Source organism: Patella vulgata, chromosome 5 (genome assembly GCF_932274485.2).
Source record: "Patella vulgata chromosome 5, xgPatVulg1.2, whole genome shotgun sequence".
NCBI classification, from domain to species: domain Eukaryota; kingdom Metazoa; phylum Mollusca; class Gastropoda; family Patellidae; genus Patella; species Patella vulgata.
This window is the reverse complement of record NC_065883.2, coordinates 79,957,718-79,979,148: the sequence shown is the minus strand read 5'-3', so window position 1 is coordinate 79,979,148 and position 21,431 is coordinate 79,957,718. Positions and strand designations below refer to the sequence as shown.

The 21,431-nt window shown below is 36.5% G+C and overlaps 1 protein-coding gene and 2 long non-coding RNA genes across 4 annotated transcripts in view; 2 read left to right on the top strand and 1 right to left on the bottom strand.

Moving 5' to 3' along the window:
- The first annotated feature begins 443 nt into the window (after positions 1-443).
- LOC126822555 (uncharacterized) lies at positions 444-6,442 on the top strand. Its single transcript, XR_007680865.2, has 5 exons — positions 444-652; positions 1,800-1,987; positions 2,704-3,929; positions 4,724-4,853; positions 5,760-6,442. It is a non-coding gene; the product is annotated as an uncharacterized LOC126822555 (long non-coding RNA).
- Positions 6,443-7,267: 825 nt separating this feature from the next.
- Positions 7,268-10,297, bottom strand: LOC126822556 (uncharacterized). The gene is made up of 2 exons (XR_007680866.2): positions 7,821-10,297; positions 7,268-7,639 (listed from the first exon to the last, which is right to left on the bottom strand). It is a non-coding gene; the product is annotated as an uncharacterized LOC126822556 (long non-coding RNA).
- Position 10,298: 1 nt separating this feature from the next.
- The window catches only part of LOC126822550 (transmembrane protein 179), a 52,540-nt gene continuing 41,407 nt past the window's right edge, over positions 10,299-21,431 (top strand). Inside the window, exons 1-5 of one of the 2 annotated variants that reach the window (XR_007680863.2) lie at positions 10,299-10,463; positions 12,430-12,623; positions 14,218-14,355; positions 15,114-15,204; positions 16,158-16,408. Coding sequence is in view for 1 of the 2 variants with exons in the window: in XM_050551499.1 (XP_050407456.1) it covers positions 10,365-10,463; positions 12,430-12,623; positions 14,218-14,355; positions 15,114-15,204; positions 16,158-16,310 (675 nt within the window). In the remaining variant the exon portion in view is untranslated. Of the gene's footprint in view, positions 10,464-12,429; positions 12,624-14,217; positions 14,356-15,113; positions 15,205-16,157; positions 20,953-21,431 lie in introns of those variants that run through there. The other variant, XM_050551499.1, reaches the window with a different exon arrangement.

The window sequence follows — 21,431 nt, the reverse complement described above, 5'->3', positions numbered from 1 at the left end:
GCGATTTTTGTTGACTTTTTGGTGTAGAATTGAGGAAAAGGGTTTGAAAATACATTTTCTGCCAGGTTTTGGTGAATATTCATAATTTTGATGCGGAAGGATACAAGAGTTGAGAGGTTGGTTACGTTGAAATGTAGGGCCTGAAATTGCATGTTTACTTGTCTCTACTTCCAGCTTGTGTATCTCAAGTTTTTCATGAAGAACCTCATACGTGCTTTTGGACAAGTGGTTGCCACATGTTGCTCCATCTGTGGTAGAAAGCGTTCTACCCAACGAAAATTTGGGAAAAAGTTAGAGCCGGTCTAAGATACGAGAATTAACATTGGAGTCAATGGGGAAATCTTTAGTGATCTGTGTCCGTTTGATTCCAGTTTTGTAAAACGAGTTACCCCTCTTGATTAAGTTAATCTCGGACAACCAGCCATGTATCCGCCCTCCACAACGCACAATACTGGATCTTCAATGAGTTACTTTCTATTTTTCACTCGGCAACCGGCTGCAGATTTCACTCGGCCAACTTCGGTTACTCCTCTACACCAAACCATGTTTCCAAACAGAGTTATCTTTCCGTGACCCGCAAATTATATTTTTAACAATGAGTTGAATTCTATAGGAGGTGTTGGAACTCCCGCAAACAGTGCCGGTGGTGCAAGTAAGTTATAAAAATAAATACAACTGACAAAAGGTTAAGGACCACCTTAAAGTAAAACAAGACAGGAATATTTGGTCATTTAAGTAATAGATATTTTTTAATTGAGGATTTCGAAAAATATAGGAGTCCATTAGATGATCTGGTCAGGAAAAGGATGAGGATTACAGACAAGAGTAGTGATAACCATCGTCATGTGTATCCCTCTCTCACTTGGAGAGAGAGAGAAATGGGGTTTAACGTCCACTCGACTAACATATGGTTCAATTTTATTTCCATAATTCGCTTGCGCGTAGGGATCTTTAGCTGTGGGAGGAAACCGGAGGACCCGGAGGAAACCCACGAGGTTGGACAGGCGACCCTACTCCTTGTCACGTACAACCGGGGATTCGAAACCACGCCAGTTGACTCAATGACAGACTTTATGATACAGCGCGCGCACGCTAACCATTCAGCCATCCAACCCCCCCCTCTCTCACTTGGATCACGTCCTCAACACCTCTTGTTTGATTAGTACCATGGTACCAAAGGAACCTGACACTATTCTTCTTGGAGTGGCAAGACTTATGCTGGAAGTATTTTGTGATGGATATTACATGGTTCCAAATAAAAACCATCTGAGTTTATTGTTGATGGTTAAATATCAAACAGACCTCATTTTAAACGGTGGTGCTTATCTTTTTGACACACATAATTTTTACCGTACTACTGCTCAAAAGCTTTTAATTTTGTTTTAAAATTCTGTTAATTCGTTGATAAATCACGTTATTCTATTCTCTAGTCATGGTAGTCAGTTAAACTTGAAACCTGTATGTTTAAGTTGTAACCACTGTAAAAAGGATGGCTGTAGAAGAATCATGTTCGTTCTGAATCTAAATGTAAAACCTATTCCCCCCCCCCTCCCCAGCCGCTGAACAACAGAAATGAGCAAAGTGAACCTGGGCACTAAACAATATTCAGAATACAAGTTATTTAGAAGTTTATTTTGTTTGTGGCTTGATAAATACAAGAGAACACTTTTCAAGACGTCGTCAGAAATGAACTGTGAAAAAACTTGTATTTAATACACCGGTATATTAGTCATGGTTTATTCAATACAGTTACTAAATGCAGCTTTAACAAACTACATTTTTTAATGGTTTATTTACAGAGAAGAAATGGGAAACATTACCAGACTGCCAGACACGCCCCATTGATAACAAAGGTCTGCCTGCTGCCGCTGTACACAAAACACCCAACCCAGAACCAATCGATGCCACAAAATTGCCGCTAGCAGAAAAAATTCGACGACTTTCAATGTTTTTACGAAGTGAAAAAAAAGTAATCAATGAAATTATGGTGAGGTTTTATTTATTAAAGATACATTATGGGAGATGGAGATAAGATAACGAGTTAGCAGCTCTCACTATATGTCAGTCAAATTGGTCCACTATGAACCGAAAACTAAGCGGATGAAAGTTTCGCCTAGCCTCGAAACTAATAGTCTCGATTGTCTATTGTTGTGATTTAATTATCAATGAGCGATAGCAGCATATAGAATTGTAATCCAGTCGACATCGAAGGCTAGCCTTGACATCGGGAGTTTATTATGGTCTGGATAAGTTAATTAATGTCTAATTAATAATTTAGATAAGATTTCAGGCCTAAAGAAAGACCTGAAATTGACAGGTTTAGCTCTTGCATAATGCATGTTTAATATTTTTCACAATAATCTCATTAAAAACACAGATTCTGCTTTATTTTTATTTTTATTTTTATTCAAGCATGTATTACGTATAAAATTCTTTTATTTGCCCATCTACATAAGACCAGTTGGGCGAGTTTGGGTGGTCGAAGCGTTAATGCGTCATTACCCGCTTGTACGTGACAAGGAGTAGGGTCGTCTGTTCAACCTTGTGCGTTTTCTCCATGTCCTCAGTGTTTCCTTCCACTGCTAAAGACCCCTAATGAAATAAAATGAACTATATGTTAGTCCCGAAATGACCTAGTGTCGAGTGAACAATAAAGCCCATTTTCCTCTCTTTCCCATTAAATCCTATTTTATTTCATTTTAGTTGTTTGAGAATTCTCTGATGAGTTGTAAAGTTGGAATTAGACCAGATTTTTTGATGTGGTGTGTTCCTAGCCAGAGCTATCGGCATCAACAAGAAAGAAATCAAACTGTCATGTTTCAAGAAGGCGGTGGAACTTTATCGTACCCTTCCTGTCACTGAAATTTTGAACCAGGATGATATGACCCCAAAAGTTATCAAGGAGAAACTGGAGAATTTTAACTCGACCGTTGCTAAGATGGAGAAAGAAACAATTGCAGAGTTACCCCCACCATCTATTTTGAAACAGATCCAAGATATTCTAACCAATCCTAAATATGCTTCAACCAATTCAGTCAGCAAAATGGAGTTGGCGGCCTCTGTGGCTAAATGTCGAGTCCGTTGTCGATATGATGTAGAGAGTTGTAAAGCTGAATCAGGGAAAGTTTATCATAAGGGAATGTACTTTATTGACAACATACTACAAGGTGCAGGTGTTTCAGTTTCCAAAAAAACTGCTAAGTCATTGTGTTATAATATGGTGGTTGAACGACTGACCACCATGAATGTTGAACATGGCAACATCTTAGATGGTGTCGAACAGTCTGTCATAACAGAAGCAGAAGCACAGGTTCAGAGCACTTTGGTAAAGGCAGCACCAAATCCTAGGGCATTTGATCTCCGTGAACAGTTTGTCAAAATGAACGAACTTAGCAGTGCCACGCATCCTGCATCCATCATTACTGTCTTGGATGGAATTTTCAACGATGTAAAATTGACGCCCATTTGTCTGTACCGTCGTAGCATGAACACAGAAATAGAAAAGGAGAAAATTTTCTGTAACCTCTATCTAGCTGGTCATCTCATCATGATTGGTGAAGCAGAGAACCGAACAGATGCCCAAGCAGACGCTTACTCTAAAGCCCGATAAGTTTCACGAACTGTGACCCCGAGTTCATCCTCCCCCAACACAGTAAACTTCAACCACACGACCAAGCAGCAACAGATGTTATCGACTTTCGTGTCAAGGGCAACTGCATTTTGGAAGATAACTGTTCGAATCTTCATCGCTTACAATGGACCCGAAAACCTATATCAACACTACCAGCCAAGGATATCGTTGTCTTTGAGGACGTCAGTTGGATAGTAGATCGTAAAGTTCAAGGTTTCTATATTTTACAACATTCATGTTTTGTCAACAATATGTTGTTGGAATGGGAGTTTTTTGACAATGATGATCGTGTATTCAGGTAAGTTGCCTTAAGGCCTAGTCTGGTCTCCCGGCCATAATCTTAAGGCCTAGTCTTGTGTCTTCCGGTCTCAACTGTAAGGCTTAGTCTTGTATCTTCTGGCCTCAACTGTAAGGCCTAGTCTTGTGTCTCTTAAGACCTAGTCTTGAATCTCTTAAGACCTACTGTAGTCTTGCGTCTTCCGGCCTTAACTGTAAGACCTAGGCTGTGTTTCCTGGCCTTAGCCTTCAAGCCAGAATTTCATATTTTCTATGAAAGTCAAAACATAATTATTTCTATGTCTTTTGCTCAATAGGTTATCAACTCACTATTATACGACTATGGGCATTATTTCCCACCCTTAAAAATCATTGACACAGGAAATAATAACACAATTACCTCCCTTGTTTTCCTATTGCCTCCATGCATTAGCTATCTTCAAATGTTGGAATTCGAAAATGATAATTTTGCCAATTTCGCAGCTGGCAATAGTGAATTATAGGATTAATAGGATTATTCTTTAACAAGGTAGGACTGTGTATGGATACCATCTATTTTAAGGCTTTATTTTAATAAATTTTAAAAATATAACTTAACAAATATGAAATTGTAGCTTTAAGATCTAGTCTTGTCCCATTGATCAAAATTTTGAAATGTTCAGTTTGCTTGTTACTCTTCTTTTGTTTTTAGGGGTGGTTGAGTGGTCCAAGCTCATAAGATCTTTCATTGAGTCAAACCTCCTGGGTGTCAGTCCAAAAATGTTGGTTTGTTTTGTGTGAGTGTTAATCCCCATTTCTCTCTTTTTTTACTTTAAGATGTCAGATGAAGATACAGAAGGAAGATGTTGGAACCGAACCTGCAGTGTCTCTTAGTAAGATAGGCTCTAGAAATTTTGCAGCAGCTGATATCTTGTTTAAGCTCTACGAAACACAACCAGTCATAGAGGTAAGTTATTCTATTGAATACTTGAATTAGCTTTAGGGCTATGGATTCCTGAGCTAAATAGGGCCTACATTATATAAAGATAGGTTGCCAGGCAACTAAACATACGCCCACAGCAGCTAAATCGTCCGAGCGGTCGACAAGAGTTGTCGTATATTTGTTCTTTTGTAGGTAATTAGGGGGCATTTAATAGACAACTTCATACAGATGACATTATAATTTTCGTGTGGGCGTATAAAAACCAATTTAGCCAAGCATTGCATTTCTACACCCTTTCACTGAAGCAACGTTCCTGTCCCTTGAGCAGGGTTATCCTGTGACAACACCAGAAGATTGATATATGGGTGGGCTGGTCTAGTGGTCTAATGCATGCCCTTTAGATCATAAGATATGTCCTTGAATCAATTTGAGCCAAGCTTGTATGTGACAAGGAGTAGAATCTCATGTCCGGTATCGTGCATTTTTTTCCCGTTCCGTCAACATGCTGCCAATGGCTATACAAGGGACCTTTTTTCTTGTCCAGTCCATCTTGCCCTTGCAACAAGACGAAAAAAGGCTGGAAAAACCTGAGGAACTTCATTGGCCAGATTAAAAACAGATTCTTATCAATGAGCCAGTGTCCTACACACCGAGTCAGAACCCACCGAGCCAGCGGTTTACCCACAGAGGTGGGTCTTTACCCACTGAGACATTGTCTTACCAACTGAGCTGGTGGCTTAACCCCTGAGCCGATGGCTTATCCACAGAGCTGGCACCTCATGTACTGAGCCACTTTGGTTTTCGTTCTGCTCTTGTATTGCACATAAAAATGCCTTCCTGGCTAGGCACAGATTTGACCTTTAATTGATGAATGCCATTATTTAAAGTTAACCTAGATATCATGTCTTAGTAAATCGTTTTTCATTCCAGGTTTCTGCTTACACTAAACCTGATCAAGCGATAGAATCTGTCAGTTTTGATACGTTGCTTAAAGAAGCGGAGGTGTTGAAGAAAGCTGCCGAGGATGCAGGAGAAAACGTTACAGCTACTACAGCTGAGGGAACTGATTCAGAAACTGAGACCAGTGACACAGATGTTGAAATGAGGGAAGAAGTAACAGATTCACAAGCTAAGAAGAAATATCCTAGAAAACCACATTACCGTCATGCTGATAGATTTATTTTAAAAGCTGCCCAGGCACGACTAGACGAATTCATAAAAGTTAAAATGCTAAAAGATCTACTGTTTGGACCTGCTTTCCCTCATCATATCACACGCCAGATTAACGGCTTACTGTATAACCTCCCCGTTCCAGTTCGCTTTATAAATCATTCCACTAGAAATCAGATGTACACCATTGTAACGCAAAGTATGTCACCGATCAAAATTGTCGCATTTCTCAAAGCCAACGGTGGACAGTCTGGTCGCTTTCGTTTAGTCGACAAATCAGAACTTCCGACACATAAGGACATTTTACCAGAACTTAAAAGTAGGGAAATTTTAACTAAGATCAAATCCAAATTTTAGTAGAAATTTCAATTTTGATTGGCTAAGCACTAAAACCAATCAAATTGTTGGCTTTTTTTTGCTAATAAATATAAGTGCTAGTCTAATGTCTTGTCTCAATTACATCTTCAACAGTATGGTTTTGTTTCTAATTTAAAATCCAAATATTTGTCTAAAGTCTTTACCAGTTGTGTGGTTGAGTGGTCTGATGTATGCTTTAGATCATAAGGTCTGTCATTGATTCAAGTGCCATGGTTTGTTTTGAAGGTACTTCCAACCTTATTTGTCTTATTTTCGCCAGTCATGTTTGGCCGTTTTGACTGACTTGCAGTGAAATTGACCAACTGGAGAATACTAGTAGATCATAAGGTCTGTCTAAAGTTTAGACAAATATTTGGATTTTAAACTAGATTTATAAGGGGCATTGGCGCCATTGGGTAAGATTAGATAAGAGCTGACAGTTCTCGCTATAATAGTTCAACAATAAATAATAGAAACAGAAAATGCTGAAATTTCAGTCAGATTGCTTTGCTCTGAACCGAGATATAGGTGATTCAGTTTTAGGCTACAGAGCCAATTTTCTGAAAGGTAACCTTTTCTGTGGTTCAAGTATCTGATGTGAGAATCTGGGCCCTGTTTCTCGAAATCTTAACAGTGGGAATGCAGTCGACCCTACTCTTGGAAACGAAGCTAAGCCTCTTCACTAAATGACAGACCTTATTATCCAACACGAATGCATTATCATTTGACTCCACCCCCTCCCCTGCAGTGACACATGAATGTTGTGACCAATAACCACTTTCCTGTCTTAAGGCCTTTGAAAACAGTATTCCTCATTATTAATTTGTCCCAACTAATCATGGTTCATGAATGCGTGTTCTCGATATGTTGACACTTCTACGATGGTGGGTGACTACGAGTCATGAGTGAAATAATCTTATTTCGTTTAATCTGTTATACTAATATAGAGAAAATACAATTTACATTTTATGGATATAACTGTTACAACAAATAACACATCTACACAAATTTTTAAGTTGACCTCATTTCAATCAAAGTAAATACATGTACCCGTAAGTATTGTTTATATTCGCGTTACGTTTGGTAGTGGAACCGTGACACTGACATATTGTACATCGTTGACTTCAGGGTTAGGCTTGTTGTCTACCAAAGTTAGGTTAACATCTTCCACTACACTGCAGTAACATCATCAAGCTAACCTTTGCTAAAAGGTTAATGTTAATAACATCCACCAATTAGTCTATACACTAAACACAAGACCTGCAGCATTCAATCTCTGTGATCTGTAAATAATTAATAAAAAAACATATGAACTTACTTCAAATTTACACACTATAACTTATTACATAAACTTTATGTAGATAAGGAAAGTGAATTTTGAGATGCACTCCAATGACAAGTAGTTGATTTACATAAAAATTTACAAAAATAAGAACTGTTAATGAAAATAATAAACTGATTTACCTCAAGATAGATAATTGGAAATATTTTCTATACTTTTCTTCTGAAAAATGAAAGGGCGTAGTTTTATTATAAAACAAGGAACATGTACTACAAAAACATATAATTATTAATGTACCCCCTCGCCAACACGTACATTTGGAATTCATTTAATATAGTTAACTAAAAAAAATGTTAAAATCACAATTAATTATGATACCACAATTACAGGCTGGTAAAATCAACACAAAGTTCATACATTAGATTATAATAACCAGAATCGACTTTAAACTGATGTCTCTCACATATCAATGCCATAACTCTTGCAGTAATCATCAGATCTCGCTGAAAATCAATAGGCGTCTTGTCTCATGACCTTAAACACTGTGTATAAATTTAAAGTCAATTGGATTTTAACTTTAGCCTCTAGAGTGTTCACAAGATTTTTCAAAGTGATCAAGGGCCATAACTCTGGTAGTAATTATCGGATATCGCTGAAAATCATTAGGCTTCTTCGTCTCATGACCTTACACACTGTGTAACAATTTGGAGTCCATTGGATATTAACTTTAGCCTCTAGAGCGTTCACAAGATTTATCAAAGTGATCAAGGGCTATAACTCTGGCAGTAAATATCAGATATTAACTTTAGTCTCTAGAGCGTTCACAAGAAATTGTGGACGACGGACGTATAAAAATAAAAACAAAGTTTAAAAGAATCAACTTAATTAACAAAAACAATAATTAAACAATCAAAAACTAAACAGATAAATCAAATTCAAACGGAACAAATAAAGCAAAGAAAAGGAAAAAAGCAGTTCATTACCATTCTACATTAAAAAAATAAAGGAAATCAACTTGCGAAAAAAACTTTCATAAAATAAGAGTAAAGTAACACTAATGTTAATACTTTTTTAACGACACTACTTGGGCTCCCGGCACCCCTACACCCAAGCCTATCCACACCACAACAAAGGTCCATTTCATTGATTTTTTTCAATTTAATGGTCAAAGCCATCAAAAAAAAAAACCAACCCATTTAAAACACTGAGAAAATAATTTCAAATTCTACCTTTATAATCAAGAAATATAAACTTTAAATATGTAATATGTAATTCAGATCTAATTTTCCATCAAAATCAATGTAAATGGACCTTTGTTGACCAGATTAGCAAATTACATTGATACTAACTTCAGACTTTACAATTTTGTATAGAATTCGAACATTAAATGATCATGCGACCGAACCTCCAGCATGAGGTCCCTAACAATATCTATTTAAGAATAACAGAAACCATAAATTAAAGGCGTTTTTAGGACCTGAGCTTCGACCATATTAGATAGTAAAAGCTTAATTGATTCTATTAGTTAAGTATAATATTTGAAATTAGATCTATAATATATAATTATGATTTTAATAAATCTTAGCTGACAATAACGTGCGGATTTCATTCAGTTTTAAAATTGGTACTATATAGAGCCTAGCCAGTATAGCGATTCTGAAGGGAAAATACCGCTTATGACTCATGACGTCACTCAAATATGACAGAAAAGCACTTATTTTGGTGCCATCCCACGCATTGACTGGTATATAGAGCGTTTTGATCATTTGAAACTTTGAGTTTGACCTGAAACCCTATTAATTAATAAATAGGTAATATTAATAAAACAATACTACTAGGCCTATTTATTAGTATTTAGAATATATATCATATGTAGGCCTACATACACTGTCATACAGTGCCTTTATTTACAAGTTACATCTGATTTATTAACTGATTATCAGACTTATCCATTTGTGTGTATCTCATTGATCATTCTCAGGCTCAAGTTATACTCCTGACAAGTCCATGAGTCACGATACTGTGACCCCCTGTTGGTTGCTGTTGTACTTACTTGTAGTTAAACTGTCACTACTACAACTTAAGGGGTATAAATAAAATGCTTGAAATGAAGTCGGACTAGGTAGATATCTAGGCCTAATTATAATGTAGACTTGTTTTCATATCGATTACCCGACGCCAAGACCACTTCTACTGTACTAGCACTAATTTCAATGTAGGCTACTTAGTTAGTAGTCTTACCCCAAAAGTTAGAAAAGACTTCGTCAGCAAAAAAAATTATTTACAATCGGTACATCTATGATTAAGATTTGATTTATGCAGTTTTAGTCAAATACTAGCCTACTATAAAGTAACAAACTTCATTTACATTACCCAGGTCAGAAAATCTCCTCAGAAAATAAAAGACAACTGTTTAGTGTTTGTAGCCCAATAAATATAAGAAGCTGACGCCGTTAAAAACAGTGTTAGCCTAAACATCAGAATATTGCGCCAAAGGCAAACCAGTTAAAAATATAATTTGCGGGTCACGGAAAGATAATTCTGTTTGGAAACATGGTTTGGTGTGGAGGAGTAACCGAAGTTGGCCGAGTGAAATCTGCAGCCGGTTGCCGAGTGAAAAATAGAAAGTAACTCATTGAAGATCCAGTATTGTGCCTCAACAACAATAATTTTAACTTTTTATTCGCCTGAGGGGTTTGAGGAAGTGTGTGATAGTTTTTGCCAAAATGAAGATTCCGGACGTACAGTTGTTTATCCAGGCCTTGTTGTATTTGACCATCGTCTTTACAGGCTTCACTACTGCTATTTCGGTGGGCCTGACAACGGTGAGGAAACTTTTTTAGAAGTTGAAAGTAAAAGAAGCCGACAACGAAAGTGTTTGTAACCCGAGATCTTACTGACCTACATATCCATATCAACTGTTTATGGCTGTTGACTTGACTGTTTTAGGAAGTTTTACACAACTTGATCGAAATTCTCAATTGTTTATAAGAATCAAATTATTGTTTGTAGGCTTGCTGATCATATTAGGGGCTGTTTATTTAGCTTTCTACTAACTCGCCGGTTAGGCTATATATTTTTTGGACAATCGCACCGTAAAGTAGGCCTACTTTCAGGAACATTGCCAAAATTTGGCGACCTTGAAATGTTTTGATTTCAGGGCCGCAGGTTTAAAGTTCATAAATAGATCCACAATAAAGCTTTAGAGCTTGTTAGTAGACTAATTTTATTGAGAAATGAAAAAACACTACAGAGCTTGGTTTAATTCCTACATTTGTGCTCTGCCTCTGGTGTAGGCATACAATTTTATAACCAGGGCTAGGCTATAACCTGTGTAGGAAGACAAGGCCATGCAGATGAGGGTAATTGGGCTGGGACAGTGGAACTATACTGCCTACACATGGAATTCCAACTGTCTTTTACATATACGCCATATATAGGACCTTGTTTTTTTTGGTCCCATCCGAATAACATGCTATTCCGTGCAAGGTCCTGCGTCACTGACATGGCGAAACCACGCTGCAAAATCTGGAGGATATTTATCACCAAATACCAGGGTCAACTGGGACATCCTGCAAGCCACCATGTAAACAACTAAGAAATGTAATCATTAAATGTAATCAGTAATGGAAGATTAATCAAAAGTTTGCCTAATTAGCCTACATTTTGTTTACTTATCCATTACATATTTTGTTGCAAATACATGTATCAATATTTCCAACCATGAACAGCCTTAATTCTAGCATCAGAGAAGTAAATTATATATAACCCTAATCCAGTGATTTCTCAACCGGTGTGCGGCGAAATTTTGAACTGCGCACTAAGAAAATGTGAAAAATCATGTGATCCAAATTGAGTATTCATAGGTGTCTACTGATAAGTTCATAGCTGTGTATTTCCTTATTTAATAGTTGGAGTCAATCTATGTGTCTATGACTAGTCTCTGTCTTAGACATGGCAAGGTTTGGGGGCGTTTGGAAAAGTGGACAATGAAATATTTATGAAACATTTTCTTTTTATTTCGCTGGAACAATAATAGTTTATCCTATCATCTTGTAAGATGTGGGGAAAATATATTCTACAAAATATATTAATCTGTGGTTGTATGCCGCCTGGCTTACCATGTTTTTATTTTGCAAAATTTAAATTTTCTTCATATATATTTAGCCAGGTGTGCCACTATTTTTACATGTGTTCTAAGGTGTGCCGTAGGTAAAAAAAGGTTGAGAACTACTGCCCTAACCCAACCTATGTATCAACATTTCTAACCTGCCACCTGTTAATAGTCAGGCAATCAGATTTTTGGGGAAGACAGATAAAGTGATAACAAAATTAATAAACACCTGTTTTGCCTTCAATAGCTGGCAAAATAAGGTACCCAAAATTCCATGAAGAAAAAAAACAACTTTTCAATATCTTTTATTATTACGGATGCTGAACAAAGTGGATTTCTGAATAAATACGGGTTGTAATCAAAAAGCATTGGGTAATGGGTATATAATCGTCTAAAATTATATATTCCATATCTTCTGTTGTCTAAAGTACGGTGGTTGTAATTATTGCACACGTCTTGTCAAACCTTCAAAGGCTAATATCTTCGCTCACAATAGATTAATCTGAATAAAAGTTTCAATATTATAGTAAGAACTGTCAGCTCTTTATCTAAATATTACATAATGTATCTTTAACATGCAAAGTTTCCACGATGATACTCTCTCGTTTTTATCAAGAAAATGAAAACTAGTCTAGTCTCATTTTCACTGTGTGATTTTTCTTTTCTTTGTTTTTCAGATGAATTTTGATGGGAACTGCATATTGTACAGTGATGTTAATTGGAAGAATGCAACTTTTAGCACATTTGATTTTTCTGATAAAGTCAACTGTAACTTTCCTGTATATTTTAATGTGTTTGCCTGTATATTCTTCAGTTTAGGAATGTTCTGTTACTTTACCTATGCCATCTGCCAAAAGGATCCTAATATTGGGTTTGTATATTAATAAACTTCAACCTTTTTATAAAAATTCCAACCTCGTGGGTTTTCTCCGGGTCCTCTGATTTCCTCCCACTGCTAAAGACTCCTAGGCGCAAGCGAATTATTGAAATAAAATTAAACCATATGTTAGTCCCGAAATGACCTAGTTTGTGTCGAGTGGACGTTAAACCCCATTTCTCTCTCTCTCTCTTTTTATAAAAATAAGTCGCTATTTACCTGGTGTTGCATGAGTATAGAGAGATTTGCGCCAGAAGTAGTATAACTCTGAAAAAGGTATTTTATTGTCTGCAGTCCTGTTCGATTCTCGGCTTCTCAGCTGCTGCCCTTAACCCCAAATTTCAATCCGTGGGCAACCCTAGTGTAGCTGGTAATCCCTATAGTGTAGCTGGTAATCCCTAGTGTCGCTGGTAATCCCTAGTGTAGCTTGTAATCCCTGGTGTGGCTGGTAATCATGTAGCTGGCAATGATGGTCACAAATATATTAAGGCACTTAAAAATCAGTGAGATCTAAATATTACAGAAAGGATCACAAATTATACAAATTTTTAGTTGAAACTGCTCTGAACTAATGAGATTTCATGTTTTTATGGTTGTACATGGATATCGTATCGTTGTCAATGCTGTTAATTTTATTATACCGGTAATTGCTATGTAGTTAGCCTTTAAGCTCCCATGTTCCTGAAGCAGCGACTGCAAGTTTTACAACATCTGGATATTGCTAGATTGCTTTACAATTCCAGGGGCATGTTTCACGAAATTTTAACTAAGATAAAAACCAAATTTTAGTAATTTGATTGGATAATATTAGATTGATTTCAGTGCTTAGCCAATCAAAATTGAAGTATCTACTAAAATTTGGATTTCATCTTTAGTTAAGATTTCGAGAAACAGGGCCCTGAACTTATAGCTACGATATCACCCTTTACGTGAACAGTAGCGTCCAATTAGGGGTTGTGACTCAAACACACTTAAATCAACCATAGCGACCTGCACGGAAATCTTGACATTGATCGAACCATGAACTTTGCAACTTGATTATCACAGGTAGACATTTTAGCTGGGAAGCGCCAGACTTGGTATTTGGGATAATCGAGGAATCTGATAGGCTCACAAGATGGATGAAATTAGTACTGAAATATGCAGGTATTATGCGAATGCCTTGATAAGATGTACGAAGTTAAGGCGAGATCAAGCCTTCTATTAAAGTTGCAATTGCAAATTTTCAAGTTATATTTTTAAAATGTATTAAAATAAAGCCTTAAAATAGATGGTATCCATAAACAGTCCTACCTTGTTAAAGAATAATCCTATAATTCGCTATTGCCAGCTGAGAAATTGGCAAAAATATCATTTTTAACTTCAAATTCCAACGTTGGAAAATGGCTGCCCCATGTTGTCAATAGCAAAACAGGGGAGGTAATTGTGTTGTTATTTCCTGTGTCATAGATTTTTTAAGGGTGGGAAATAATGCCCATGATCGTATAATAGTGATTTGATAACCTATTGAGCAAAAGACATAAATAATTATGTTTTGACTTTCTTAGAAAATTTGAAATTCTTGCTTTAAATTGTTTTAAAATTTCAGATCACAGATGTGGGTAATGCCGTTTGTTTTGATCAGTGCTGCCATGGCTATCGTCTCGTTCATCGTATCCTGTATTATCAGTGTTGGATTTAAAACACTTTGTGATGGGATAACGAGTTCACCTGGAAGATTAACCAGGTAAAAACACAACAACTATAAGTATTGATGTTCAGATTAAACACCTTATCAAGGGGAGATAATCAAACAGGGGGAGATAATCAGACTGGGGGAGATAATTGGGAAATTGATTAAATAATTTATTTATCTTTCAGACATTTACAAAATTGGTGAAGTCGGGTTTCAAATAAGGTCCTCTGTTCATTTGAATCCATAATTTGTTTCCAAATCAATGATTTAATGACCGGGGAAGGATTTGTTGGAGGGTTAGAGATAGTTTAATTGTGGCTGTGAATAAGATAATTCCTCCCTGTGTTACTGTCTGTTCATCAGTATCAATAACTGGCCGAGAAAGTTTATCAGGATTTCCCCTTGTCTAGTCCTTTGGATGATACGAAAAACCGAGGTCCTGTGTATACATTGGCATGTACGTAAAAGATCCCTTGGCAGTTGGAATTCAATATAAGAGTAGGTCATAGTGCCGCTGCCCCGGCAAAATTTCTCTCATAGCACACTGCATGGGGTATGCCCGACTTCATTAGCCCAGTCGGAGCAGAACAGTAGGACGTTAAACCCCATTTCATTTCATTTCATGTTATCGGTATCAAGAACTGTTGTGAGGCATAGATTTAAGATTTAAAGAGTTTAGGGGAAAGGGAGGTAATCAAAGATGGGGATAGTAATTGCATCATGCTTATAAATACACCCACACACACACCAACAGAGAATAATTTCGAAATTAAAAGGACTGAATTTTAGGTATTTATAAATTCTTTCAGTTGCTCTCAAGGCCAGCGTATGAATTGGAACGCCCAGAGGAATACAGATTATAATGGTTCACATTACTACGCATATTTTACAGTGGCTCAGGTTTGTTCTTTAGATATGATTCCACACTTGTACGTGACAAGGAGTAGGGTCACCTGTCCAACCTCGTGGGTTTTCCACGGGTCTCTCTCTCTCTCTCAAGGGGTGTTGTATCTTAAGGTCTGTCATTGGGTCAACTGACATGGTTTCGATTCCCCACTTGTACGTGACAAGGAGTAGGGTCGCCTGTACAACCTTGTGGGTTTTGCGGTTCCCTCACCTGCTAAAGACCCGTACGCACAAACGAGTTATTGAAATAAAATTGAACCATATGTTAGTCCGAAATCACCTAGTTTGTGTCGAGTGGACATTAAACCCCATTTCTCTCTATTTAAATATCCCTTCCAGAGAAAAATGGAGGTTAACTTCCACCCAAATTAACTAGGTCAGTTTGGGACTAAAACATATTGGATCGTGTTTTCCCTGAGTTACTTCCCCCGTATTTAAATATATTGGAACTTCCCCGTATTGGAATGTATTGGAATGTGTTTTCCCTGAGTTACCTTCCCCGTATTGGAACGTGTTTTCCCTGATGTACCTCCCCCATATTGGAACGTCTTTTCCCTGAGTTACCTCCCCTGTATAGGAATGTGTTTTCCCTGAGGTAACCCCCCCCCCCCCCCCCCATATTTGAATGTATTTGAACGTGTTTTCCCTGATTTACCTTCCCTGTATTGCAACATGTTTTTCCTGAGTTACCTCCCCCGTATTGGAACGTGTTTTCCCTGAGTTACTTCCCCCGTATTTAAATGTATTGGAACGTGTTTTCCCTAAGTTACCTCCCCCGTATTTTAAAAGCCATCCCTCTGTTTTCCTGAGTTACCTCCCCCGTATTGGGACATGTTTTCCCTGAGTTCCCTCCCCTGTATTGGAACATGTTTTCCCTAAGTTACCTCCCCTGTATTTTGAAAGCTATCCCTCTGTTGTTGCTGAAGTTTTATCTATGTTTATTTCAGACAGCATCCTGGATTGGTTTCTTAGCATGGGTAATACAGTGTGCTTTGGGTATCGTTAGATTCGTTCGTAACAGAAGATTGCGATCACAGGCGTATGATAACTCGGTTAATGCCGATACTGCGAAAATAGGTGATGTGGAGCCAACAGCATAAAGTTATTTATTATTGTCATCAACTTAGAATCAAGTTTCTCTGTAAAATAGGTTTTTATTATTGTCATCAACTTAGAATCAAGTTTCTCTGTAAAATAGGTTTTTATTATTGTCATCAGCTTAGAAAAATAAAGTAAAGAAATTGTTTACAGAAAGTTTTTTCTGATTGTCAACAACTTAGAATTAGAATTTAGAATCCAAGAAACTGTTTATAGGTTATTTGAGGTTATCTAAAACAGAGAGATAAGGGAGGTAACCATGATGATTTATTTACTTGTCGGGTTCTATAAACAATTTCTGTAAGATTTAGGCCAGTAACAATTTCTTCATACACAAACAGTACTTAATATCAATCGTTCTATATCATTTTTCATGACGTTAAAACCAGTTTAAGGTTCAGTATATTTGATTACTTCTTATTGACCTATTGACCTTTGTTGATCTGTTTTGACCAATATGTAGTTTAATATGCTGTGTTTACAGTAAGCTATGATATTAAGTAATAAACGAAGGATTGTGTTAGAGAGAGTTACATGTAACAGAGATTAAATTAAGATATATTAGTGTAATTTAAAATAGGTTAATTACAGCAAAGACTCATTGCTGCTATTGAACTCGTCTTTACCTGCTGCTCGTTATTGACAAGTGACTTGTCTTTCAGTGTTAAATTTACTCAATTTACAGTATTTACAGTTATATAACGATCAGCAGCAGGCATTAGATATATGAATATAATAAAATTATACACTGTACAGTATTTAAAGTTATATAACCATCAGCAGTAGTCATTAGATATATGAATATAATAATATTATACACTGTACAGTATTTACAGTTATATAACGATCAGCAGAAGTCAATAGATATATGAATATAATAATATTATACACTGTACAGTATTTACAGTTATATAAACATCAGCAGAAGTCATTAGATATATGAATATAATAATATTATACACTGTACAGTATTTCTCATATCATCATATACTTATCCAAATATATATTTTTAAATTTATTTTACAATATATTTTATAATCAAAGTATTTTTCACTTTATAATAATATTGCTTTCATATATATTTTTAATTTTTTCAATCAAATGTTTATTATTACGATATAGAATGCCTTATATTATTAATGATCAATTATTCCTGTAAAAAGGGCTACCACACACCAGAGTCATAATAAAGGAGATGGCTGATTCAGTCCAGAACGTCTCGAATTTACGCAGAATTCAGTCCTAGTGTGAGTAGAATCGTGACTTTATTAAACACAACGATATGCCTGAGATGTCATGGTGGGTTGATATATTTTCCTATGCAGTCGATGCATGTTGGAAACCCCTTCTTTTACTCCACTGTCACTATTTTAGGGGATTTAGAGAATTCTTTACCGGAACATTCAGTCGAGTATCCCCATATTGAGAAAGTCTGGTGAAATTGTGATTTGGTAACAACATGGCTTGGTTATCTAATGTAAATATAGATAGGATGTCAGCTGTTTCGTACTTAGTTCAACAACGTGTAGGAAAAGGTACGAATCAATCTGAGGTAGGAATGAACTAAGTACGAAACAGCCTGCACCCTATAGATATTTACCCTGGTCTCGTATCTTCCACAGAACTATCATTCTGTTCTGATGTTGATATATCACACCTACAGATTGACTAACAAAATAGCGACTGGCCAGACTCTTTTTATATGACCCTGCGATAGACCAACGATTATTTGTTGATACTAGGCCTATAGGAATCATCAACAGATAATCCTTGATGTGTTCAGGCCTTTAAGCTAGTTTATAATAGTCATTTTTAATGTTATTTATTGTAAAAAAAAAGCCTTAGTTGTTTATATTCACAATATCTATTTAATATGCCTTAAATATTATTATATTACCCAGGGTATTCATTTCAAACATATTTTACCAAGTTGGTGAAGTGATAGGGAACTGGCTTCACAACTAGAATCTCCTGGATTCAACAAAAACATTCAGGATTTTTCAGGTCTGGTTTTCACTCATCCTGGGTGGCATCGTAGTTTGCCAAGTTTGGGTTCTCGGGCTATTGGACCGGGGAGTTTGAGAAGAGTCTGACGAAGAAAGTGTGCTTCGTTCTGATTGGATAAATAATCAAGTTATATATAAGACAATTTTTATGGAAGCTCATCACTGGGTTTAGTCTAAAAGCACAAATATTTGTGCTTGATAATGATAAGACGAGGGGGTTGGATGGCCGATTGGTTGGCATGTGCGCTCTGCATCTTAAGGTCTGTCATTGAGTCAACTGGCGTGGTTTTAATTTCCTGGTTGTATGTGACAAGGAGTAGGATCGCCTGTCCAACCTCGTGGGTTTTCTTCGGGTCCTCCAGTTTCCTCCTACTATTAAAGACCCCTACGAGCAAGTGAATTATTGAAATAAAATTGGATCATATGTTAGTCCCGAAATGACCTAGTTTGTGTCGAGTGGTCCTTAAACCTACCTCTCTCTCTCTCTCTCTCTCTCTCTCAGAGGATAAGAGACCATATTCGTTGAAAGGTCATGCTTTTAGAATAAAACCAGTGATTGATAACCAATAAAAATGGTGTTATGTAAATGTGTTTCCCAATCGCTAAATGCCCCGTAAAGATTATGAATAATCAAGCTCCGTCTGGTTAAAGAAGAGTAGGTCGAAATGTTGCTGTCTGGGCAAAATCCTCCTCTAGCATTGCATACTTGACCACATGTTAGTCTCAAAATAACCAAGGTATTGATTGTGTTGACTGGATTTTAAAATGTATTCCATTTCATTTTGGTTATAATCCGATTTGAACATACCTTAAAGCTCACAGGAAAAGCTGGGACGTCATTTAAGTCCTTCTGCTCATATTCTAGTCTATATTTCTATGAGCAGAAGGAGAATGGCGGAAATCGCTAACGTTGAAATTAACGTGTGGTAGGGAACCGTGACATTCGTTTTATACTTATGGAAAAGAAATAGTGACTAATTTTTAAAATTTATGAAGCTTTTACAGAGAGCTTTAAGCCCAACATTCAAGTGAAATGAAGCACTTCCAGTGAGCTTTAATGTCTGCTTCAAGTGAGAGTGTTGTCAGAGACAAGCGTTTCTTAGGCATTAGTGAGAAGCTGGTCTAGCATTTTGTACATAACATTATGTATGTTATATAAAAGATTACATTCCATTCCTTGTGATAATAAACTATGGTATAATGATAATAAACTATGGTATAATGATAATAAACTATGGTATAATGATAATAAACTATGGTATAATGATAATATGCCATAAAACATATCATAATCATAATGATAATTCATTAGATATGTGCCCAAAAACTTACTTAAAATCATTAAAGAAAGATTTTCTCTTTAATCAAAATAGAATAAAATTTAGTTTTATACCCTGCTGTTATGTTTTAATGTGTTCAGTTATTAAACAAGTTTTATACCCTGCTGTTATGTTTTAATGTGTTGAGTTATTAAACAAGTTTTATACCCTGCTGTTATGTTTTAATGTAATTTAATATGTGTTCAGTTATTAAACATGTATTATGTAAGATTTAGATAAAGAGCTGACGGTTCTTGTAATAATAGTTTAAAAATAGATAATGAAAAATGAATATATTGAAAATTTCAGTCAAATCACTTTATTCTTAGCTAACGTTATGAGTGTTTGATGTTTCAACAAGAAATAGACGATTGTCTAGTACTGTTGCCATAGTAATAAACAGAGTGATGTGTATTTTAATGGTCTAATCCATGCAATATCTCAGCCATCTGAAATTTGATTATGGGTTTGTCTTGTGAATATAGACCTGCAATAGATAGCTTTATCTCCTACATAATGGATCTTTAATCTGTCGCCATGTTTTATACTGTTGTATGATATAAAAATACGAGCACAATCAAAGATGGAAAGTAATCTTTTCCTGTTGCTATGGTAGAATAGATATAATGTAGTATTTTGTTGCTATGGTAGAAGACATAATATTTTGTTACTCTGTTAAAATAGACATAATGTAATCTTTTCCTGTTGCTATGGTAGAATAGACATAATGTAATCTTTTCCTGGTGCTATGGTAGAATAGACATAATGTAATCTTTTCCTGTTGCTATGGTAGAATAGACATAAAGTAATCTTTTGTTGCTATGGTAGAATAGACATAAAGTAATATTTGTTTGTTATGGTAGAAATTAATATACAGTAATATTTTGTTGCTATGGTAGAGATTAATATACAGTTGATATAAAAATATTGAACCACATGTAGATATCAGTCCAAGACTGGAGTTAAAGGCAACTATCACAGATTTTCAGACATTTTCAGATGCAATTGCTTTTGTGCCTGTCATTTGGTTTAAGTACAACTAAATTCATTATTTCCAATGGTGAAACAAATAGTTTTTCGAGTCAATATAATTTGATTATGCAATTTAATTAATAGTTTTGGACTATTCAGACATGATCGGTTCAATTCCACTAATTATAAGGTCCACAGTGTGTCGTATTCTACTCACATGTAGTCAAAGATAACAAGATGTTATAAAGGATTAAAATTGTACATAAATATTAAAATCTCTCACTCATATATAAATAGTTTTACAATGTAATTATATTTTCAAATTAAATTTCATTGTTATTTATACATTTAATTGTTCTTTGTTGTTTCTTTAAAGTGGAGGGGGGGGAGGGGCACGGTGGCTAGCTAGGGTTAGGGTTAAAGTGGAGGGGGGAGGGGCACGGTGGCTAGCTAGGGTTAGGGTTAGGGTTAAAGTGGAGGGAGGGGGGAGGGGCACAATGGCTAGCTAGGGTTAGGGTTAGGGTTAAAGTGGAGGGGGGGAGGGGCACGGTGGCTAGCTAGGGTTAGGGTTAAAGTGGAGGGGGGGGAGGGGCACGGTGTCTATCTAGGGTTAGGGTTAAAGTGGAGGGAGGGGGGAGGGGCACAATGGCTAGCTAGGGTTAGGGTTAGGGTTAAAGTGGAGGGAGGGGGGAGGGGCACAATGGCTAGTTAGGGTTAGCGTTAAAGTGGAGGAGGGGAGGGGGGGAGGGGCACGGTGGCTAGCTAGGGTTAGGGTTAAAGTTGAGGGGGGGAGGGGCACGGTGGCTAGCTAGGGTTAGGGTTAGGG